The sequence below is a fragment of the Scardinius erythrophthalmus genome, assembly GCF_964197995.2.
Source record: "Scardinius erythrophthalmus genome assembly, chromosome: 14".
NCBI classification, from domain to species: domain Eukaryota; kingdom Metazoa; phylum Chordata; class Actinopteri; order Cypriniformes; family Leuciscidae; genus Scardinius; species Scardinius erythrophthalmus.
The window spans coordinates 1,502,703-1,521,094 of NC_138234.1; the positions used below are offsets into that span (position 1 = coordinate 1,502,703).

The following is an 18,392-nucleotide window of genomic DNA, read 5'->3' on the forward strand; positions in this document are numbered from 1 at the left end:
AACAGAAGGTCCCGAAGTTACTGAGTGGATCCGCCCGATATATATTACACACACTATTTGTTTTAAGCGTTTATTTGCCTTTCTTGCATGAGCAGTTAAATTACAAAAAAAGTACATGCACATAGCCAGCAAAAAAAGAAAAGAAAAATAGGACTATTCTTTAACAGCTTTTAGAAATAATTGAAAACTTTCTTACTGTTTAAAACAATGTTTTTTAATCTTTTTTTTTGTTTGTTTGTTTGTTTTTATCCCTGCTGCTGCTGAGCCAAACTTGCTTTTTTTAACCCACCAAAAGTGCTTTTTAAAAATGTTTTGTAGCCTGTAAAATTGATTTCTGTTTCATGTATAATTCATATAATTAGGGACAGAAACCCCAGAGGTTTGCAAGCAGTTAATAAGGGTTTTGTAAAATATTTAGAATTGCAAACATCTAGAATTGTACACGTTTAATTCGGCTTTCTAAAGACTGATAGAAAACCATGAGATTAATTGTCAATATTTGATTTTATTGACCGCCACAATGACATACAGAAAGTCAAAATTTGACATAAAAGTAGAAATTATGAATTAAGTAGTCTAAATATTACATAAAATGTTGTAATTCTTACTTAAAAGCTACTTATGACTTAAAAATCGAAATAATAAAAAGTTGGAATTCTGACTTATTTATGACATACAAATAAGAAATAAGACATTAATTTCAAAACTGACTTTAAAGTTTGGCAATTTTTTTACTCATTTTAATATCTCTGTGTTCTCCCCGCCCACATAAAGACTCCTTTTGTCAAAAAGCACATTTCATAAATAAAAACTTTTCTACATGTTTATTTCATCATTGTTAGCCTACTTGTATCACACACACACACAAATTAATAATACAAAAAAGTATGACTTCAAAAAATATGATTCCCTCATATACACATTTCAGGAGTGTTAATTTTGACTAAAATTTAGTTAAATGTATACTGGCTTTTTTTGTTGTGTACATTTTCCAAATGTATTTATTCCATATAAAACATAGTAATATTTAATCCAGAATAAAATAATTAACGCAATAACTGCCCTAATTTAGTGCCAATAAACACAACAGCATGAAATAAAATCAGTCACTTAGTCAGTCACAGCCTGTTCACTAATGAGACCGACCGAGTAATGAAGTCCATTCTTCCCACGACAATCAGCAGGAAAGGCCATTCTTTAGTTTAATTAATGGCCGCTATTCATTAGTGTTTGGCGGGAGTCAGACAAGACATGACGGTTATTATAACATTCCACTGCGCGAGGAAGCCGCGGGAAAAAATCAGCGAGTCACCCGACGCGTGACTCATCAGACCGTGACGTCATGGAGCCGCGAGTAAAGCGAGGGAAAGAGCGGGTAAGTTTGAGTTTGAGTTTCTGTTCATTCATTCATTCAGATTCATTCAGTCTCCTCGCTCTTGTGATAAATTATTAATATGACTGAATTCAAACTTCATACATGCAGCCTTATGAGCTCGCATTAATTGAAAAAACGTGAAATATTTGTACTTTTAGAAATTAATTTGTCAAACCAGAAGAATACCGAGTGAACTGCTAAAAGTGATTTACAATGGTGGAAAAGTAAACGGTTGTTGGTCTGCAAACTAGCGAATGACTGAGTAGAATGAATGAAATAATCCATCATAACTCATTCTCTTTCTGCAGGTACAAAACGTGAACATGTCAAGGACTTTGCCAGTCAGTCACCACCCTGAAGTCGAGTTTAAGTAAGAGGTTATGTAACCTAAGTTGTGATCAGTGATCTTATGAAAGCTAGAATTATGACTGCCGTTTGTTTGGTCTGGATCGTGACGTCATTTAGCAGAAGCGGGAATGAAGGATTTAATCCGGCCAGATTTATTTATTATTCACTACTACACCTCATTAAACCACAACCTATCTGCACGTTTTTCATGCATATTCTTATGTATAAAAACAATACTGTGAAAAAGTAATTTTATAAATATGTAAAATATTTAGTTTCTATTACATTACACCATAGCGTCTTTCTACTCATTGTAGTACTGTACTAGGTATATTTTATTAATTTATGAAATTGTTTTATTTAAAAATAAAATGTCATGTTTTTTAATCAGTGTGATTACTTACCGTTTAATAAAGCAATAAGCCCCGCGAAGCCGTGTTTTACAGGGCCGTTGTTAGACTCAACGCGGAGTAAAAAGAGTAATTTACAACGGCTTCGACCAATCAGAATGAAGGACCGGAACTATCTGTATTATAATCTTTTTTTTTTTTTACATTTTTCCCACTGCTTCTCATATTTTCAATTAAATCGTTAGTTTTACAAAATGTATTTTTTAAAACAAATTGTATTTATTTTTATAATTAATTTTATGTAAATGTTTTATTTAAACAATTTTATTTAATCATTTTATTGATTTTAAACATTTTAAATTTGTATTCTATTGTATTTATTTGCTTAATTTTTATTAATCAAATGTATTTGTAAATTAGTTTAATCTTATTTTTACTGATTTTGTCAAATGTACAGACTCCCTAGCTCTCTCGTGGCCCCCTGAAGGTCCCCCGTTCAAATAACCCAGAAAACCCCTGGGTTCAAATTATATATAAAAATATATATCCATCATAGAGGATCTAGTTGACAAATAGACTTTGGATTTCAAAAAAAGCAATCATCAAAACTCAAGCAATTCAGATAAAAGAGCCAATGTAGAGTTAAAGTTGGTCGCCCTCTGCTGGTACTACAACAACACTGCACATACCTATACACATGATCTGTACCCATTTTAATTACATTTAAGTATTTGAGAACTTTTCTCCCTTTATTATATTTCTACTTTTAATGTTGACTGTCTGTCCGTGTCAGATTCCTCATGCGAGGGATTTTCCTGAAAACCGGCATCTCAAAATACACTTGCGGCTAAATTAGATCTTGAAATTAAGCTCCGGACAACTTACAATAAAACCTCAAACAAGGTTCAGATGTCAATATAGTTTAATATTTAACCAGGATTTTCAGTGAGTCAGTGATCACTACTGTACACAAACATTAAATGTTCAATGCTAACACTATAAACGGCTACAAAAACAAACAGGTTTTGTGGTAACACTTATTTTCAAAAAGGTTATTCATTAGGGAAATATTCTACTACTATAGCATTAATCTAAATTCTACATTTACAAGAAAAAAAAGGGGGGGGGGGAAAGAGCACAGGTTGTATGTTTAAACAAATGAAAATAACTACACAAACAAACAAGGGACAGTTGTATTTTTATTATCTAACATGTGCAAAAATAATAAATGCTGTAAATTAAGGCTAATGCATAAACGTCTTGATTAACCCTGTATGAACTGTTCCCCATTTGTAATTCTTGGATAAAATCTGAGTAAATTAACACTTTACAAATAAACATTTGATTTAAAGTCCCCCTGTGGTGTAAATCCAGTTTTTAATGTTGTTTATGTGTCTGTGGTGTTTTTAATATGCTTTAAGACAAAGCATGTGTAAATTCATAAGTCGACAGCATTGCTGAGTGTTTCCTCCTTAAAACTGCAGTGAACCAAAGACAGTCTCAAAAACACGCTTTGAAATCGCTGGTGTTTCTGACGTCACAAACTACCTTGTAACCAATCAGATCAACGTGTGATTGGAGTGAGTGGAGGCGGGGCTCATTTGCATATTCATAGAACCACGCATACTAAATGAGGCAAGGGTGTCGAGTTCAAGATATTTTAAGGCATGAAGAATTATTCTTCAAGGAAAAAAAAAAGGCATTAAGTCTTTTTTGTGATCAAAGATGAGTTTTACAGGGGGACTTTAAATTCAGACAACCCTATAAAATGGCCAATTATTAAAAGATTAACACGTACAACAGTGTAAAAATTCACAGAGACAGGATATTTTTTGTAATGAGTTTTAATTCAAATCAACATTATAAACAGTACAAACACTACAAGGAAAAAAACAAACGAGAATGAAAGCTGTTCTTCATTCCACCCCCTGCTGGCGACACAGTGTCGTTAACATCGTCCCCCTCTGATCGCACACAAACACAAAGCAAAACGCTAGCGGTCGAGCTCAGGCGACAGGAAATGAGCTCATCGCAGCAGGACCAATCACATTCACCGGCAAAAACACAAATAAGTCTTAAAAGTGTGAGATGGAATGCCGTCGCATTAAAACTGCAGCTACAGAAGGAAACAGAACCGCTAAAATAATGTTCATAAAAAAAACAAAATAAATGGGGGACTCTGAGCAATAAAGTCTTTTCAAAGTTTTTGATCGACGATTTCCCGTCACGACGTTTTTCTCTGTGTCGTGGTTCATTTCCGGTCATTAGATCTGGAACGACTGTAAACGGAAAAGAGTCGAGATGTGAGCTCACCGTTGGACGTCATTCCTGGCCGGACGATATAAAGTAGCGAAACTCTTACCTCCTCGATCGTGAGAAAGATCGCGAGGGCTTGTGGTTCCTGTCGCGGGACAGCGACCTCTCCCTTCTGCGCTCTCTGGAAAGAGATCTAGACCAAGTCCAGAACCAGGGTTATTATAGTCAACTAAAACCGTAAAAATGTTCGTAACTTGGGGAAAAAAATGTGTTAACCGAACGAATATAAAACTTATTTTAGTTGCCAAAGCAACATCTCATTTTAGTTTAGTTTAAACAACGTACTAAAACAACTAAAAAAGTTACCATAAAATGAAAACATAAAAATAAAAAACTGATTATTGCTAAACTATAACGGCATCTCAATGAAACAAAACGTTGCTAAAGTGGCGTTTTCCTGCGCGTGAAGTTGCGCAAACTCTCTTACCTGCTACGACTGCGACTGAAGCTCCTCCTCCTGGGCGATCTGAAGAAGAGAAGAGAAGAGCGAGTCAACGCGGTGGCGATCGACACACGAAGGCACCTCAAAAGCCCTGAAACTCCAGCCTGCTAACAGTCACACACTCGTCACCGCCCTGATACAGGGGTGGAGTGGAGATCTCGCCACATGAGCGTTCGCTAAGAGCGTTACGCTCCAGTACAGAGAGCTACACAGTAGAAAAACTCAACGCACTGCAAACAACCCCAACAGAATGAAGACACTGAAAGAAAGCAAGAGCAGCTCTCAAAGCCCACGCTTCTTATGTAACCTGAACCTCCGCTTGGGCTCCCCATCAGCTTTTGCCTAATCTTAACGGAGTCAAGATACCAACCCTGTGTGTTTCAACTCTCAACAGGAGATTTCTCCTCATCTTATATCTGTATTCAGCATTAAACTGTATGAAGCAGGAAAAACTTACTAGTCTTTCGGTTTTCAACAAGCTAGAAAAGGCGAAGGGGTGGCGGCCGGGGAGCAGAATTGGCGGGAAAGTGTAGGCCAGATGCTGCTAGCTGATTAGCTGGCTTGCGGATGGGGGCTGGATGTAGTGGATTTTTCCTGCTTTTATTGGTTAGCCGAAGGCTGTTGCTGGTGGTTGGTAGTGTAGACATTGGGGAACGTAAAACGCTGATTGGTCAGGAATGTGAAGTGGGCCGCTGCCGATTGGGTGTTAAGGTTGGAGGAGGAGGAGGAGCTGACAACGGCATGCTCAGGAACCAATGGGCTGGTGCGACCTGATGACTGGCCACGCCTGGGTCATGTGACACCAACCCAGCCAGCTGATTGGGGCACGCTGGTCACATGATGCTGAAAGAAGACTAGTAGACTGACTCAGAGGGTGGTGAGGAGAGGCATGGTGGTGACTCTGCAACGGGGTTCATTTTTATTAATATAGAGATGATAAGATAAGAAAATAAAAACAACCTTTTCATGTAAAGTTAAGTCAACAAAAGATTGCATTCCAACCATTACTAGAGCCGAGCAGATTACTGAAAACAAGCGACTGGGCTTTGGGCGGCCAATTCGCAAAGTTAGCATAATCAACATTGAATAGCGCTGCGCAAGAAGAGTGCGCGAAATCGCATCCGGGTCAAATTTCAATCCGAAATAAAAGGAATTATGGACAATTAAACATCCATCTCTGCCAAAATTCTCATTATAAATGGTAGAAAAACCTCACTTTACATTTAATAAATTGAATTTATTATTAGTAGTAATGAGAATTTGGGTGTAAAAAAGGTGCTAAATTTCCATCAAAACACCATCACGATGCTAAAAGCAGTACCGCTTCACAATAAGCTCCCACTGGTAATGCAATACACTCGTTACACTAACATTTAATAATAAAATACTTAAATGTTAAAAATTAACATTAACCAAGACTAATAATAATTTCATTGTTAGTTCATGTTGACTAAGATTAACAAACAAGCTTATTGAAAAGTGTTAGCCTACCCAACAAGCAATCAAAAAGCTCGCTTTTGATGTTCCGACTTTTAATTTCGGCGTGAAACGCAACCCGGGCGCCGGCATGAGATGAGATTAGCCCAAATAATCACTCGCGGATCTGCATTTAAACAAAACTATCAGAATTTGAGAAGCCCAGTCAGATCATTGCTTAATGGTTATCAATGACAATGAAGATGGAGGAGCTAAAGATCTCCGTCAGATGCCCATCAGAACCGGGACACGTGGCACCGGCAGGGCAGTGGCATCCAGGACTGGCGAAGGGGGCAGAATCGCATTAGTTTCCTCTGAAACACAGTTTACAGAGAGACAGGTGAGCGGGAGAAGGGGTTTACCTGCGCCGGGCGGGCGGGCTACGCCTTCGGTAGTCGTCGCGTGGACGTCGGCTCCAGGATGGAGGCGGACCCCGGTTACGAGTTCGCTTCTCGCCATTGGACAGCTCCACCCTCACTCGGCAACCGCAGAGAGTCCTGCGTGACCCGTCGATTAGACCAGAAGTCGTGAAGTAATTTGCTGAAGATGATGATGATAACTAGCTTTAAGATCCACACTCACCGTCCGTCTAGTTCTCTGACGGCGTCTGTGGCGTCACGAGGGTCTTCGAATTCGACGAATGCAAAACCAGGAGGGTTTCTGGCCACCCAGACGCTCCTCAGGGGCCCGTAGTAGCCGAACGCCCTCTCCAGTTCCGACTTGTTCCCATTATTCCCAAGATTCCCAACGTACACTTTGCAGTCCAGAGGGCAGTCGCGATGCATGGCTCAATCTGCACAACACAAGAGTACGAGGTGTTACATTTGTCATTTTTGATGTTACCCTGGACCACAAAACCAGTCACATGGGTCCAATTTTATTGGTGTGTGATTTATACATAAATAAGCTGAATAAATAAGGTTTCCATTGATGTATGGTTTGTTAGGATAGGACCATATTCAGCCGAGATACAACTATTAGAAAATCTGGAATTTGAGGGTGCAAAAAAAAAAAAAATTTTTTTAAATCTCCTTTAATGTCCATTAATGTTCGCGATTGTGCTGCATTCACTCAAAAAAATAAACGTTTTATACATTTACGGCAGGAAATTTACTAAATATCTTTATGGAACATGATCTTTACTTAATATCCCAATGATTTTTGGCATAAAAGAAAAATGAATAATTTTGACACATACAATGTATTGTTGGCTATTGCCACAAATATACCCGTGCAACTCGAGACTGGTTATTGATCCAGGGTCAACATATAAAATGTTGATTTTATCATGAAAGTCAGTCAATAAATGTGTTTGAGTATGTTTAATGTGTGCTGACAGTTAAACCGATCATCTCTTCCTCTATAATACTAGTTACAGCAGCACATAAACATCAGAGGGAATGATGAAAGATTCAGAACAAATAAATCATGTCTCATGTAATCCATCAATCGGTGTTTCAAACGCAGAAAGAAGTCAATAAAACAGCTTGTAAACAGTCACATTTACCTCAGAAAAGCCACTCAATGACCATCAACAACGGTTTCCTAGAAAAATAACTCTATAGAGATGAGCATTTTCATAAATGTATGCACTGTAGATTATATTTTCACCCTTAGTCTGTTCTTCAACTTATGAAAACAATTATGTTATGCACAGAGATTTACCCTTATGAAAATAAATCATGGTTTTATTACAGTAAAAGTGTTTGCTAACTGTAGCCTAGGTTTTTTTGATGGATCTTTACCATTTGTAAACCAGTTTTACTACAAATATCATGGTTAAACTATGGTGAGTGTAGCAAAACCATTGTTAATTTGTGGTTACCATTGCTTAACTATATTAACCATGTGGGGGTTTTTTTAACGGTAGTAAAACCATGGTTAATTTTTTAAAGTTTCTTTTGTTTTGAAAATCACAAAAAAAACGTGAAATGTGTGTCGATACCCAGTCTTAATAGTCCACGTGTCGGTTGTACACTAATTTAAATAAATCCGAGAATGTCTACAGAGAGAGGGATGATGTTAATGGAGGTGTGGCTGGTTTCGTTCTCCATCCCCCAATACCTGTCTCTCTCTCTCTATTGAATGGTGTCTTGGCATAGGCTAATACAAAATAATTGTATTTGTCTTGCCGAAGAATTTGTAGACGAGCTTGATACGACGACCATTTAAAGTCAAACACCGTCGCTTTTTACTTTGTGGTGTTTGAGTTCATAATATGCATAATTGTTTAATCTACTACAAAACTGCATTATTACATATTTAGAGCAGAGCGAAATAAATACATTTAGAAATAAAGACTAAATAAGAGCAGCGCCTGAAAATTAAATTAAATAGGCTTAACTTACATAAATAACGAAAAATCGCGTTATTTGCTTTTGTTCGCGGCTCAAAATGGCGCATGACGACCACACGCGACTGAACACAGAATACAAACTACAAAACACGATGAAACACGAACTGTCTCTTTAACGTGCGATAGCTGCTGTAAACATAATCAAGATTAATGTTGATGTAACACGCGTAATTAAAGACTCGGAGTAAACTGCTAACCGCTAATCTGGGTCAATAGTAAAATGGCGCCTGCAAAAAAAAAACAAATTGATCAAAAAGGCTAAACCGTCTGCTAACGCTTGTGATCAAACAACACAAACGACCGAATGAAATGCATTAGAACACAATGAAAGACAATAAACGTACATTTACCGTCAGTGTCGCGTGTTTCTGACCGTGTGTGTTTGATTCCTGGATCAGATCCGCTGTGAAATGGCGCAGCGCGGAAATACGGAGGCTTTCACGTAATGTACGTCCTCACGTAGTGTGCGTCATCACGCACGCAGAGGGGCGGGGCTTAAGACACTGCAATCGATCATGAGATGCTCAAAAACAACAGGGTTTTTCATGTCGGTTGGTTGTAAATCATGAAAGCTTTGGAATACAGACCCAAAGTTGGTTGCAGATTATTGCAGAAGTGAAAACACATTAAATATATATATATATATATATATATATATAAATAAGGTTATAAAGTTTACTGTAACTGTACTGAACTCAATATGCTTTATTTATTTACAAAAAATATATATTTTACTAAATTATTTGTACTCTAAACTCAGCAGAAAACCAAAGCCGTGAGCCATGTTGTGTTCCACATTTGAAGTTGACCGCAAATTAAATCTAATTATGTGATATCTATCTATCTATCTATCTATCTATCTATCTATCTATCTATCTATCTATCTATCTATCTACACATGTTTAGTATGCTGTATGGCCACTGAAGGCTAATATTCCTCTTGTTCTCTAGAGAAGGAAGAGAGTTATAGAGGTTTGGATTAACATGAGACAAACTGGTCATTTTTGGCAGGACTCTCCCAGTAAAGTGTTTCTGTGGGGATCTGAGCGGTTGCTATTCAGAGAAGTTTGACTTTACAGAAATCATCATCATCATCATCAGGACATCCACTGCATTCCTCACCCTTAGAAACCACATCTGAGACGGTCGCTATGGAGCGAGGGTCTTCAGCGAAGCTCTTCTGACGTGGAAACACGTCGGCGCTATTGCTTAGTTCTGAAGTTCCAACGAAAAGGCATTTTAACTAGAAAGCTTGTTATGGACACCAATAGCTTTATTGTTTAGAAGTTTTCCCCTTTCAACAAACCTTTCCGCATCCGTGTCTCAACCCTCAAACCAAGTCTCCGTCAGCTGGTTCTCACAGCCTTTCTCAGCACATTCACAATCCACAAAAAAAGAAACCAAAATTCAATCCCAGGAGCCTTTGAGCTCAGTGAGGTGAATGAGAACTGGAACATCATTAATCAGGAGTTTGATGCATCCATTATAAATGACTGGAAGCAACTAAAGCGTAATTGGGGCTCGAGGAGGAGGAGTTTGTTTCCTCTGAAGTGCGTGATGTCACTTCCTGTGTCGGGGTGGCGGAGGTCTACATAAACCCTGAGAGCTGGGCGAGAGAGTCAGTAGCTTCAGGAACTCAGTGGTTTGTTGGTAAAGTGTCGTTCTGCTGATAAACGTGTGAGCTCATGTTTCTGATGTTGAAGACTCCAGGATCTCAACGACTCGCTTTCATGATCCTGATGGTGATCGCAGCCGTACAGTGTCAGGAGAATGAGAGGTACATCTATCTATCCATCCATCCATCATCTATCTATTTATCTGTCCATCTATCCATCCATCCATCTATCTGTCCGTCCATCCATCTATCTATCTATCTATCTATCTATCTATCTATCTATCTATCTATCTATCTATCTATCTATCTATCCATCATCTATCTATTTATCTGTCCATCCATCCATCCATCCATCTATCTGTCCATCCATCCATCCATCCATCCATCATCTATCTATCTATCCATCCATCCATCTATCTGTCCATCCATCCATCCATCTATCTATCTATCTATCTATCTATCTATCTATCTATCTATCTATCTATCTATCTATCTATCTATCCGCCCACCCGCCCATCCATCCATCTATCTATCTATCTATCTATCTATCTATCTATCTATCTATCTATCTATCCGCCCACCCGCCCATCCATCCGTCCGTCCGTCTGTCTGTCTATCTATCTATCTATCTATCTATCTATCTATCTATCTATCCGCCCACCCGCCCATCCATCCATCTATCTATCTATCTATCTATCTATCTATCTATCTATCTATCTATCTATCTATCTATCCGCCCACCCGCCCATCCATCCGTCCGTCCGTCTGTCTGTCTATCTATCTATCTATCTATCTATCTATCTATCTATCTATCTATCTATCCATCTATCTATCTATCTATCTATCTGTTCTATCTCTCAATCTTCTCTGTGGTTGTTCTGAGGTTATATATCTCTCTTCAGCAGACGAGCGGTGACTGAGCATCAGCTGATGCATGATCGCGGTCGCTCCATCCAGAGCCTGAAGAGATTGATCTGGCTGTCCAGTGCGATCGAGGGTCTCCACACGGCCCAGATGCGCACCGTGACCCCTGAGGACCCGGACAGCAGGTGGCGCTCTCGGGCTCCGGGGCAGATCTACTCTCAGCCCGGCCACAAGAGGGCGCTAGAGACGCTGCTGAGAGACATGTACACACCTCACCTCACGCCGGAACTGCACGCAGACAAATAACCACCTATTCTGACCAATGACAGTCCGACCCGTCTGTAATAGAGACAGAGCGACGCGCATCATAATCTGAAGCCACGCCCACCGGGCGGGAAAACAATCCAACCGTCTCCATTGACTTTGTATTGCGTTAGGGGTAAACAAACATAAAACAAAACAATGCCTAAAAGCTGCCATGTGACGAGGTGTACAGCAAACAAGCTATTAAAAAAAAAACAGAAATACGTGTTTATAAGCTGTTGACCCCAAAGAACGAGCGTTTAAAGACACAAAAGTGGATATCGGCTGGAACGAATGGGTAAACTGTGGGATCCTGACACTCAGTATGCACTAAAAATACACTATGTGTGAAGTAACATTAGTCACTGGTAAGTCAAACATCCAAATGTCAGTTTTTATAAACTTCTGTAAGATAAGCTATTATTACGTTAGTTCTCAGAGTAATGAGACAAGCTGCTCTCTCTCTCAATCGCCTGTCTCCACTTTTGTGTCTTTAAACGCTCGTTTTTTGAGGTCGACAGCTTATAAACACGTATTTCTGGGTTGTTTAGCTTGTTTGCTGTACACCTCGACACATAGCAGCTTTTAGACACTGTTTTGTGTTTTGTTATAAGTCATAAATGACGAGGAGGCAGCTTCACACAGTACAGAGTCAGTGGGAGACGGTGGGATTGTTTTCCCGCCCGGTGGGCGTGGCCTAAATGCGCTCTGTCTCTATGAGACTGGCTGGGTGAGTGGAGAAACTTTACCGAACAAAACTAGATCGCTATATCATTATAATATACAAACAAAACTACGCTAGTTTTGTAAAGACAAATGTGTTGATTAGAATGTACGCGATCTAGTTTTGGCGCGTTTTCTACGTCTGCGCGCGCAGATTAACAGTCACCACCTATAAATCTGTCTTTAAGTCTTTTACATTTACCGTGATTTACCTTGGTTAGTACACGTCCAAAAACATTACCTTGGTATAAGTATAAAAAAATACTATGGTGTTTTTGTTTTGTACGTGTTTTGTTTACTTATACAGAGAATGTGTATGATGGGTTTCAAATATCTCCCTGTTATGATATTTATCTGTATGTGTGGATATAAACAGATAGTATTTTTGATTTATTATGTGTGTGTGTGATTAAAGATGCTTTTAAGTAAACCGCAGTTCACATTTCGGCTGAGACGCCTCAAATATGCTGAGGTGAATATTTGTGTGTTTGTTTCTGTAATACACAAAAAGAAGAACCGCAAACCAAAACAATACATGTTTTATTCGTTTTTCTAACAACAGTGAAGGTCGTTTCCCATTTAGTGTATTTATTTACTGCTTGCCCAACTATTTCATATACAGCTGCAACCCAAGTTTCAATGTATGAATACAAAACTCCTGAATTACCTGTATTTTACAGTGCTCATTATGAATTTGTGAATATAAAATGATAAATAAAGTAAAGTTGAAGTTCCACTCAGCTAACAGAGAACGTTCTGACAAGGTTCTCTCAAAGTTAAAGACAAACGTTTTATTTCTGACGCATGTTCGTCATGTTTAAATGTTTCTAATTGTTCAGAACGTTATAACGTTCACATAATGTTTGAAGAATGATGTTAATAACCAAGAAAAAACATTTAAAAAAATAGATTGTTTTGAACATTCAGAAATAACGTTTTTTTGTAACTTAATGGGAACATTGGCAAAACGTTCTTAGAACATATTTCTGCAAGCTAGTTCACAGGCTCAGAATATAAAACAGTATGAAATGTGACATTTTGTCACATCAAAGAAAAGAAAACAGATGAACAAAACGCAGTGACTTCATTCAAACATAACTAATCATTAAAAAGTATAAATCCTCTTACTGCAGAAAACATACAGTAGTACTACAGTAATCCATCAGTTTGACAGGATTCTTGCACTTCAGGCTCTCGGTGCAGAAACCACGAGTAATGTTTAAACGTCTCTCAGCGTGTGGATGCAGAAAGGGAACGGTTGGCATGGGTTTCTCTCTCACTCACACAAACACACTCTCTCTTCGACTAACGCTTCATTATCCTGCAAAAGATAAAAACACTTGCTTTAATTAGCAAAAGGAGAGTTTGATAACATCGAGAACATCGTGACCTAGAAGCGAAAGTGAGACGAGACCGATGTCAATATTGGAGAGTGCTACATATTTTTCTTTTTGGAAATGCGTGTCGAAGAGCTGCACGATTCTGGATAAATTGAGAATCACGATTGTTTTTTGTTTTTAACAGAGATCACGATTCAGAACAGACAACTAAACAAAAAATTTGAATGAATGAAAGATTCAATGACTCAGTCATAAAGACTTCACTTGTTTCATAACTAAATGAATCTGTGTTTTTGAACGCATTTCTTGAATGAATGATTCAATGATTCATTAATAAAGACTTGTTTCATAACTGAATGAATCTGTGTTTTTGAACGCATTTCTTGAATGAATGATTCAATGATTCATTAATAAAGACTTCACTTGTTTCATAACTGAATGAATCTGTGTTTTTGAACAGATCTCTTGAATGAATGATTCAATGACTCACTCATAAAGATTTCACTTTTTTTACTGGATGAATCAGTGTTTTTGAACGAATCACTTGAGTGAATGATTCAATAACTCATTTATAAAGACTTGTTTCATAACTGGATGAATCAGCATGTTTGAACGAATGATTCAATGACAAATCACTTGTCATTGGTCACTTGGTGTAACAAAGTAATCGATACTATCGTTATTTGAAGCGCCAAGTTACTTTCAATAGGTGATTTGCTCTATTTTGATAGACATAATGTAGACATCAGTGTTTATATCTTAACTATAAACTTTTGTCCCAGTACTTCTGTAATAATTTGAATTATTGTGTGGTTGTTTGTGAAGCTGTTTCATATCTATTCATGACAGCGGCTCTCTCTGGATCAACGGCACCGCAAACACAGATTCCAATGCTCCGGTAAGATCTTGTCAAAGGTTTAATAGACACGGCCGAATCATTGTAGTTTAGGAATAAGATCGTGTGGGCGTTCAAATCAAGATGGCGATCTTTTAACGGCTAACAGTGCAGCTCTAGCGTGTCGTATGTGAGTGATCTTCTCTTACATCACTGCAGGATGTCGGCCAGTTTATCTTGATAGTACTCGTAGTTCTCCTGGCAGTCCTCCCACAGCGTGAACTGCTCCTCGTCGTTCTCTACGAACGTGTCCCAGGTGTAGGTGAAATCCAGCGGCTTCATCATGCGCAGTTTGCAGCCGGCGGCCGCTAGCGCCTTTAGCCCCGTCTGGATCTCAGGCTCCTCCCAATCGAAGAGCCGCGCGGAGAAGATCGCCAGACGAACGCTTTTCCTGGCCTTCAGGATCTCCGTCAGCTTCCCGGCGCAGGCCGCGCACGGGCTGGACGACATGTACCAGGTGATGGTGTATTTGCAGGCTGGGTCGTAGTTGGGTAGGACCTGCTGGAAGAAGGCGTCCTCGGCGTGGGCGCCCGCGTGCTCGTCCTCGAGGTAGCCGCGGAGGAGGCCGTCCGAGCCCTGGTCCACCAGGTAACACAAGAAGGTTTTATTCCGGCCGGACGAGTACTCGACGTTCTTGAACTGGAACTTGTAGAAGAACGGGTCAATGCGATCCCTGTGGGCAGATAAGCGGGTGAATTCAAGACCTGAACACTGGAACCTCTTCACATAACAAGGTGTGTCGCTTAGATTAGTCACATGGTTCTTGTGAAATCATTTAGTGGCTTGATTTTTGTGATATCAACTTCAAATTTGGAACACAACTCGATTTTCTAGTAGTTTGAGAGACCAGGTTATTTTGTAAAATATGTACTTTGTGTAAAATACAACATGTTTAGGTCACACTTAGGGTTATTTTTTTCTACCCAAATCCTGGGTTGAGCCTTTTGGGTTATTTTTTCAGTGTTTGGGTAGTTTTTGTTTTACCCTGATCCTGGGTCAGACATAACAACCCAATGTCTGGGTAGTTTTTGTGTTACCCTGATCCTGGGTCAGACAAAACAACCCAATGTCTGGGTAGTTTTTGTGTTACCCTGATCCTGGGTCAGACAAAACAACCCAATGTCTGGGTAGTTTTTGTGTTACCCAGATCCTGGGTCAGACGTAACAATCCAATCCTGTCACAAAACAAAACAATCCAGTCACAGCATATTTCGGCTACGAGTGAAACGCAGCGCGGCGGTCCAGCGAGATCCAGCACCGTTACCGTGGAAACGGAACAACAGAAACTGGTCGATTACACCTGAATTACTTATAAATGTTTAATTCTTACTTCCAATATTTGTCAAACAATATTAAATGTATGCAATATGTATTCAAAACTATATAGAAATGCTACACTGTAAAATATGATCGAAAATAAAGGAATTATCATGCAAACCAGTGGTTTTGTGTTTTTTTTGAGTATTTTTGTATAAAATTTTAAGTTAATCTGTAAACATTAATTCATGTATGAACTTCAGTAAAAATGAACCTAAGTAATTTTCAGGTCAAATTAACCCAACGTGTTCTGTCCTATATTTACCCAGCCCTTGGGTTGAAAACAACCCAAATTGGGTTGTTTTTAACCCAGTGTTTTTTAGAGTGCGGTACATTTTGCCTTACACAAAACTAACCTTTTTACAATTTCATTTTTTGATGTTCTTCGACTTCTGCAATAATCTGCTGAGCGTCTCTTTAAAAAGAACCAACCTTAGGTCTGTATTCCAAAGCTTTCATGAATTACAACCAGTGGAGTTCATGCTACGCTCCAAAAGCGGGGTGAACTTTTCCAGTTAACAGGTCAAATGTGCGTCTCGGCTGTATTATTCCCCAGTCTTCGGCCTCGGCGGGGGGATCAGTGGTGGTTTTACACCGCTCCTTCACAGGCTGACAGGTGGAAGGGCTGTCGGGGTTATAAATACCCTCGGCGGACTCTGACCCATATACAGAACCCTGTGTGTCGTGAGAGAGATGCTGTGGTTTGGAGGCATTGTGTGTGTTTGCTGCCAGATGAACCTGGCTGATCTTTGATGAGCACCTGCTAGTAGATGATCCACAACAATTCACAGCTTTAATGTGGCGACAGAATCAAACCCATCAGCGTTATCAAACACGCTTGGATTCTTAAACGGATTCGGAAATGCAAATATCCATTTAACCCTTTAGAAATCCAGCAATTGTCTCTTAAATATCTCAGCTGTGCTTTAGATGCCAATTAAAAATCTTCAAATGAGCATAATACGAATATATTTATCAACATCCACGTTCATTTTGCAGCTCTGGATGAACACTACTGACACATTAGGGTCTGTTTTTATCTCTCTTTGCGAATTTTAGGCTATTTTAGCCTGAATGAGATGTAATTGAGAACTCTGATGGACTTCATCAAAAAGGTTCTTCAATGGTTCTTAAGATTCACTCAAGAGTCATTATCATTAAGTTGGTTCTGTTAAAGACTACACTCTAAAAAATGCTGGGTTGTTTCAACCCAAATTTGTGTAAAATATGGTCAAACCCAGCCATCGGGTTAAATTTGAAATGAAATGAAATGAAATTTTTAACCCAACGTTTGGGGTTGTCCATATTTGACCCGAAATTGGGTTAAAACAACCCAGCATTTTGGCTCTTCAGGTTCTTCAGGTTGGTGTTTTGGTGTCCGGATTCTTTAAAGCACCAGATGGATATTCTAGCGTTATTTTTAAGAGTGTGTTCTTTAGATAACACACAGCAGACAGCGAGACACATCACCGCCTGTCAAGATCGGCCTTGGTGGGGGTTGGGTTGGATTCATCTGCTCTACACAAGCTTTGACCCAAACGTTCACGCATTTCCCAGCAGATCCACAGATATGCTCTGGAGAAACACTACCATGTTTGGCTCCCCAAAGAAACTTTCAGTGCTCCGTTCGTTCCCTTAATAATATAAATAACCCTTTTCCACTCTTTAAGTTGTTCCATGGTTGTTAAAGGTTCTTCATCAATGCCAATAAAGAGTGTATTCCAAGTCCTCTGAAGTCACAAGATGGAACAGACCCATAATTATTCATTTATTCCCTGAAAATCTTTGCCATTGGTGTTTGTGTAGATTCACACACACAAGGCGTCAGTGATCCCAAACACCATTGGTTCTCGCATATCATGTGACCGATTGTGATTCAGCAAGTTTGTGAGCAAAAGTGTGATAAAATGTTGGCCTGTTCCTCACACAAAACTATCATAAGACTTAAGAAGACTTGAAATTCAGCGCACGAGTAACATCGACTACTTTTACAAAACTTTTAAGGTTCCAAAATGGGTTTTTTGATGCCATAGAAGCACCACTTCTATCTGGCATAAAAAAACAACAACATTTTGGAGCTTTCAGTGATCAATTCTTAAAAAGAACCATTTTTTTTTCTATAAGTGTGAAGAACATTTTAATAATCGGAAGAAGCTTTTGTGCAATGGAACAGTTCTATGGATCCTTCATGGAACCATTGCTGCCAATAAAGAACCAATAAAGATGTTTTCTGTCTTCGCACACTGACAAGGCCGCACTAAACGTCTCCTGTTGTGAATGAAGTGATTTCTGCTCGTCTGATGTTCTGTCGAGGGTTTCCAGACTCACCCGGTGATGATCTCGAACGGCGGCAGCTCCATCGGCTCCGGTTTCTCTCCGTTGGCCTCGGCTCCGTTCTCGGCACCGGCACCGGCCTCTCCGTTCTCCACCTGCTCCTTTTTTCCATTCACCTCAGGTTTCTCTCCTTCTTTAGGAGGTTTCTCCTCTTTCTTTGCCTCATTTTCTGCTCTTTCTTTCCTCTTTACAGTCTGACGAGAGCCGACGCCACTGCTGCTCTTTCTGTCGGCCATATCTGAAACTACACACACACACACACCTCAGTATTTATAACAGCACTAGAGTGTGTGTGTGTGTGTGTGTGTGTGTGTGTGTGTGTGCAGCTGTCGGTCTGT

General features: G+C 39.3%; 3 protein-coding genes across 4 annotated transcripts; 1 reads left to right on the plus strand and 2 right to left on the minus strand.

Moving 5' to 3' along the window:
* Positions 1-2,979: 2,979 nt before the first annotated feature.
* On the minus strand, positions 2,980-9,134 carry srsf3b (serine and arginine rich splicing factor 3b). 2 transcript variants are annotated; one of them, XM_081383850.1, is made up of 6 exons: positions 9,014-9,134; positions 6,890-7,100; positions 6,670-6,804; positions 4,817-4,855; positions 4,436-4,522; positions 2,980-4,352 (listed from the first exon to the last, which is right to left on the minus strand). In XM_081383850.1, the coding sequence occupies exons 2-6, from the start codon at positions 7,090-7,092 to the stop codon at positions 4,325-4,327; spliced, it is 492 nt and encodes a 163-aa protein (XP_081239976.1). In that variant the 5' UTR covers positions 7,093-7,100; positions 9,014-9,134; the 3' UTR covers positions 2,980-4,324. The 2 variants fall into 2 exon arrangements, with proteins under 2 accessions (XP_081239976.1, XP_081239977.1); XM_081383851.1 differs by having other exon boundaries at positions 9,008-9,134.
* Positions 9,135-10,348: 1,214 nt separating this feature from the next.
* pth4 (parathyroid hormone 4) lies at positions 10,349-11,580 on the plus strand (the record flags this gene model as incomplete). Its single annotated transcript, XM_081383941.1, has 2 exons — positions 10,349-10,440; positions 11,181-11,580. The coding sequence occupies 2 exons, from the start codon at positions 10,349-10,351 to the stop codon at positions 11,446-11,448; spliced, it is 360 nt and encodes a 119-aa protein (XP_081240067.1). The 3' UTR covers positions 11,449-11,580.
* A 1,111-nt stretch (positions 11,581-12,691) lies between these two features.
* On the minus strand, positions 12,692-18,392 carry apobec2a (apolipoprotein B mRNA editing enzyme, catalytic polypeptide-like 2a). The gene is made up of 3 exons (XM_081384735.1): positions 18,049-18,392; positions 14,553-15,076; positions 12,692-13,489 (listed from the first exon to the last, which is right to left on the minus strand). Exons 1-2 carry the CDS (start codon positions 18,288-18,290, stop codon positions 14,554-14,556), a joined length of 765 nt encoding a protein of 254 aa, XP_081240861.1. The 5' UTR covers positions 18,291-18,392; the 3' UTR covers positions 12,692-13,489; position 14,553.

Bases quoted from the DNA above. Each gene is read 5' to 3' on its own strand.
- srsf3b (XM_081383850.1), bottom strand. From the start codon at position 7,092: ATGCATCGCGACTGCCCTCTGGACTGCAAAGTGTACGTTGGGAATCTT. The intron at 6,805-6,889 runs GTGAGTGTGGAT...CGGGTCACGCAG, and splicing joins GTCAGAGAACTAGACGGACG to GACTCTCTGCGGTTGCCGAG. The intron at 4,353-4,435 runs GTAAGAGTTTCG...TTCCGTTTACAG, and splicing joins TCTTTCTCACGATCGAGGAG to TCGTTCCAGATCTAATGACC.
- apobec2a (XM_081384735.1), bottom strand. From the start codon at position 18,290: ATGGCCGACAGAAAGAGCAGCAGTGGCGTCGGCTCTCGTCAGACTGTA. The intron at 15,077-18,048 runs GTGAGTCTGGAA...ATCTGCCCACAG, and splicing joins CCGTTCGAGATCATCACCGG to GGATCGCATTGACCCGTTCT.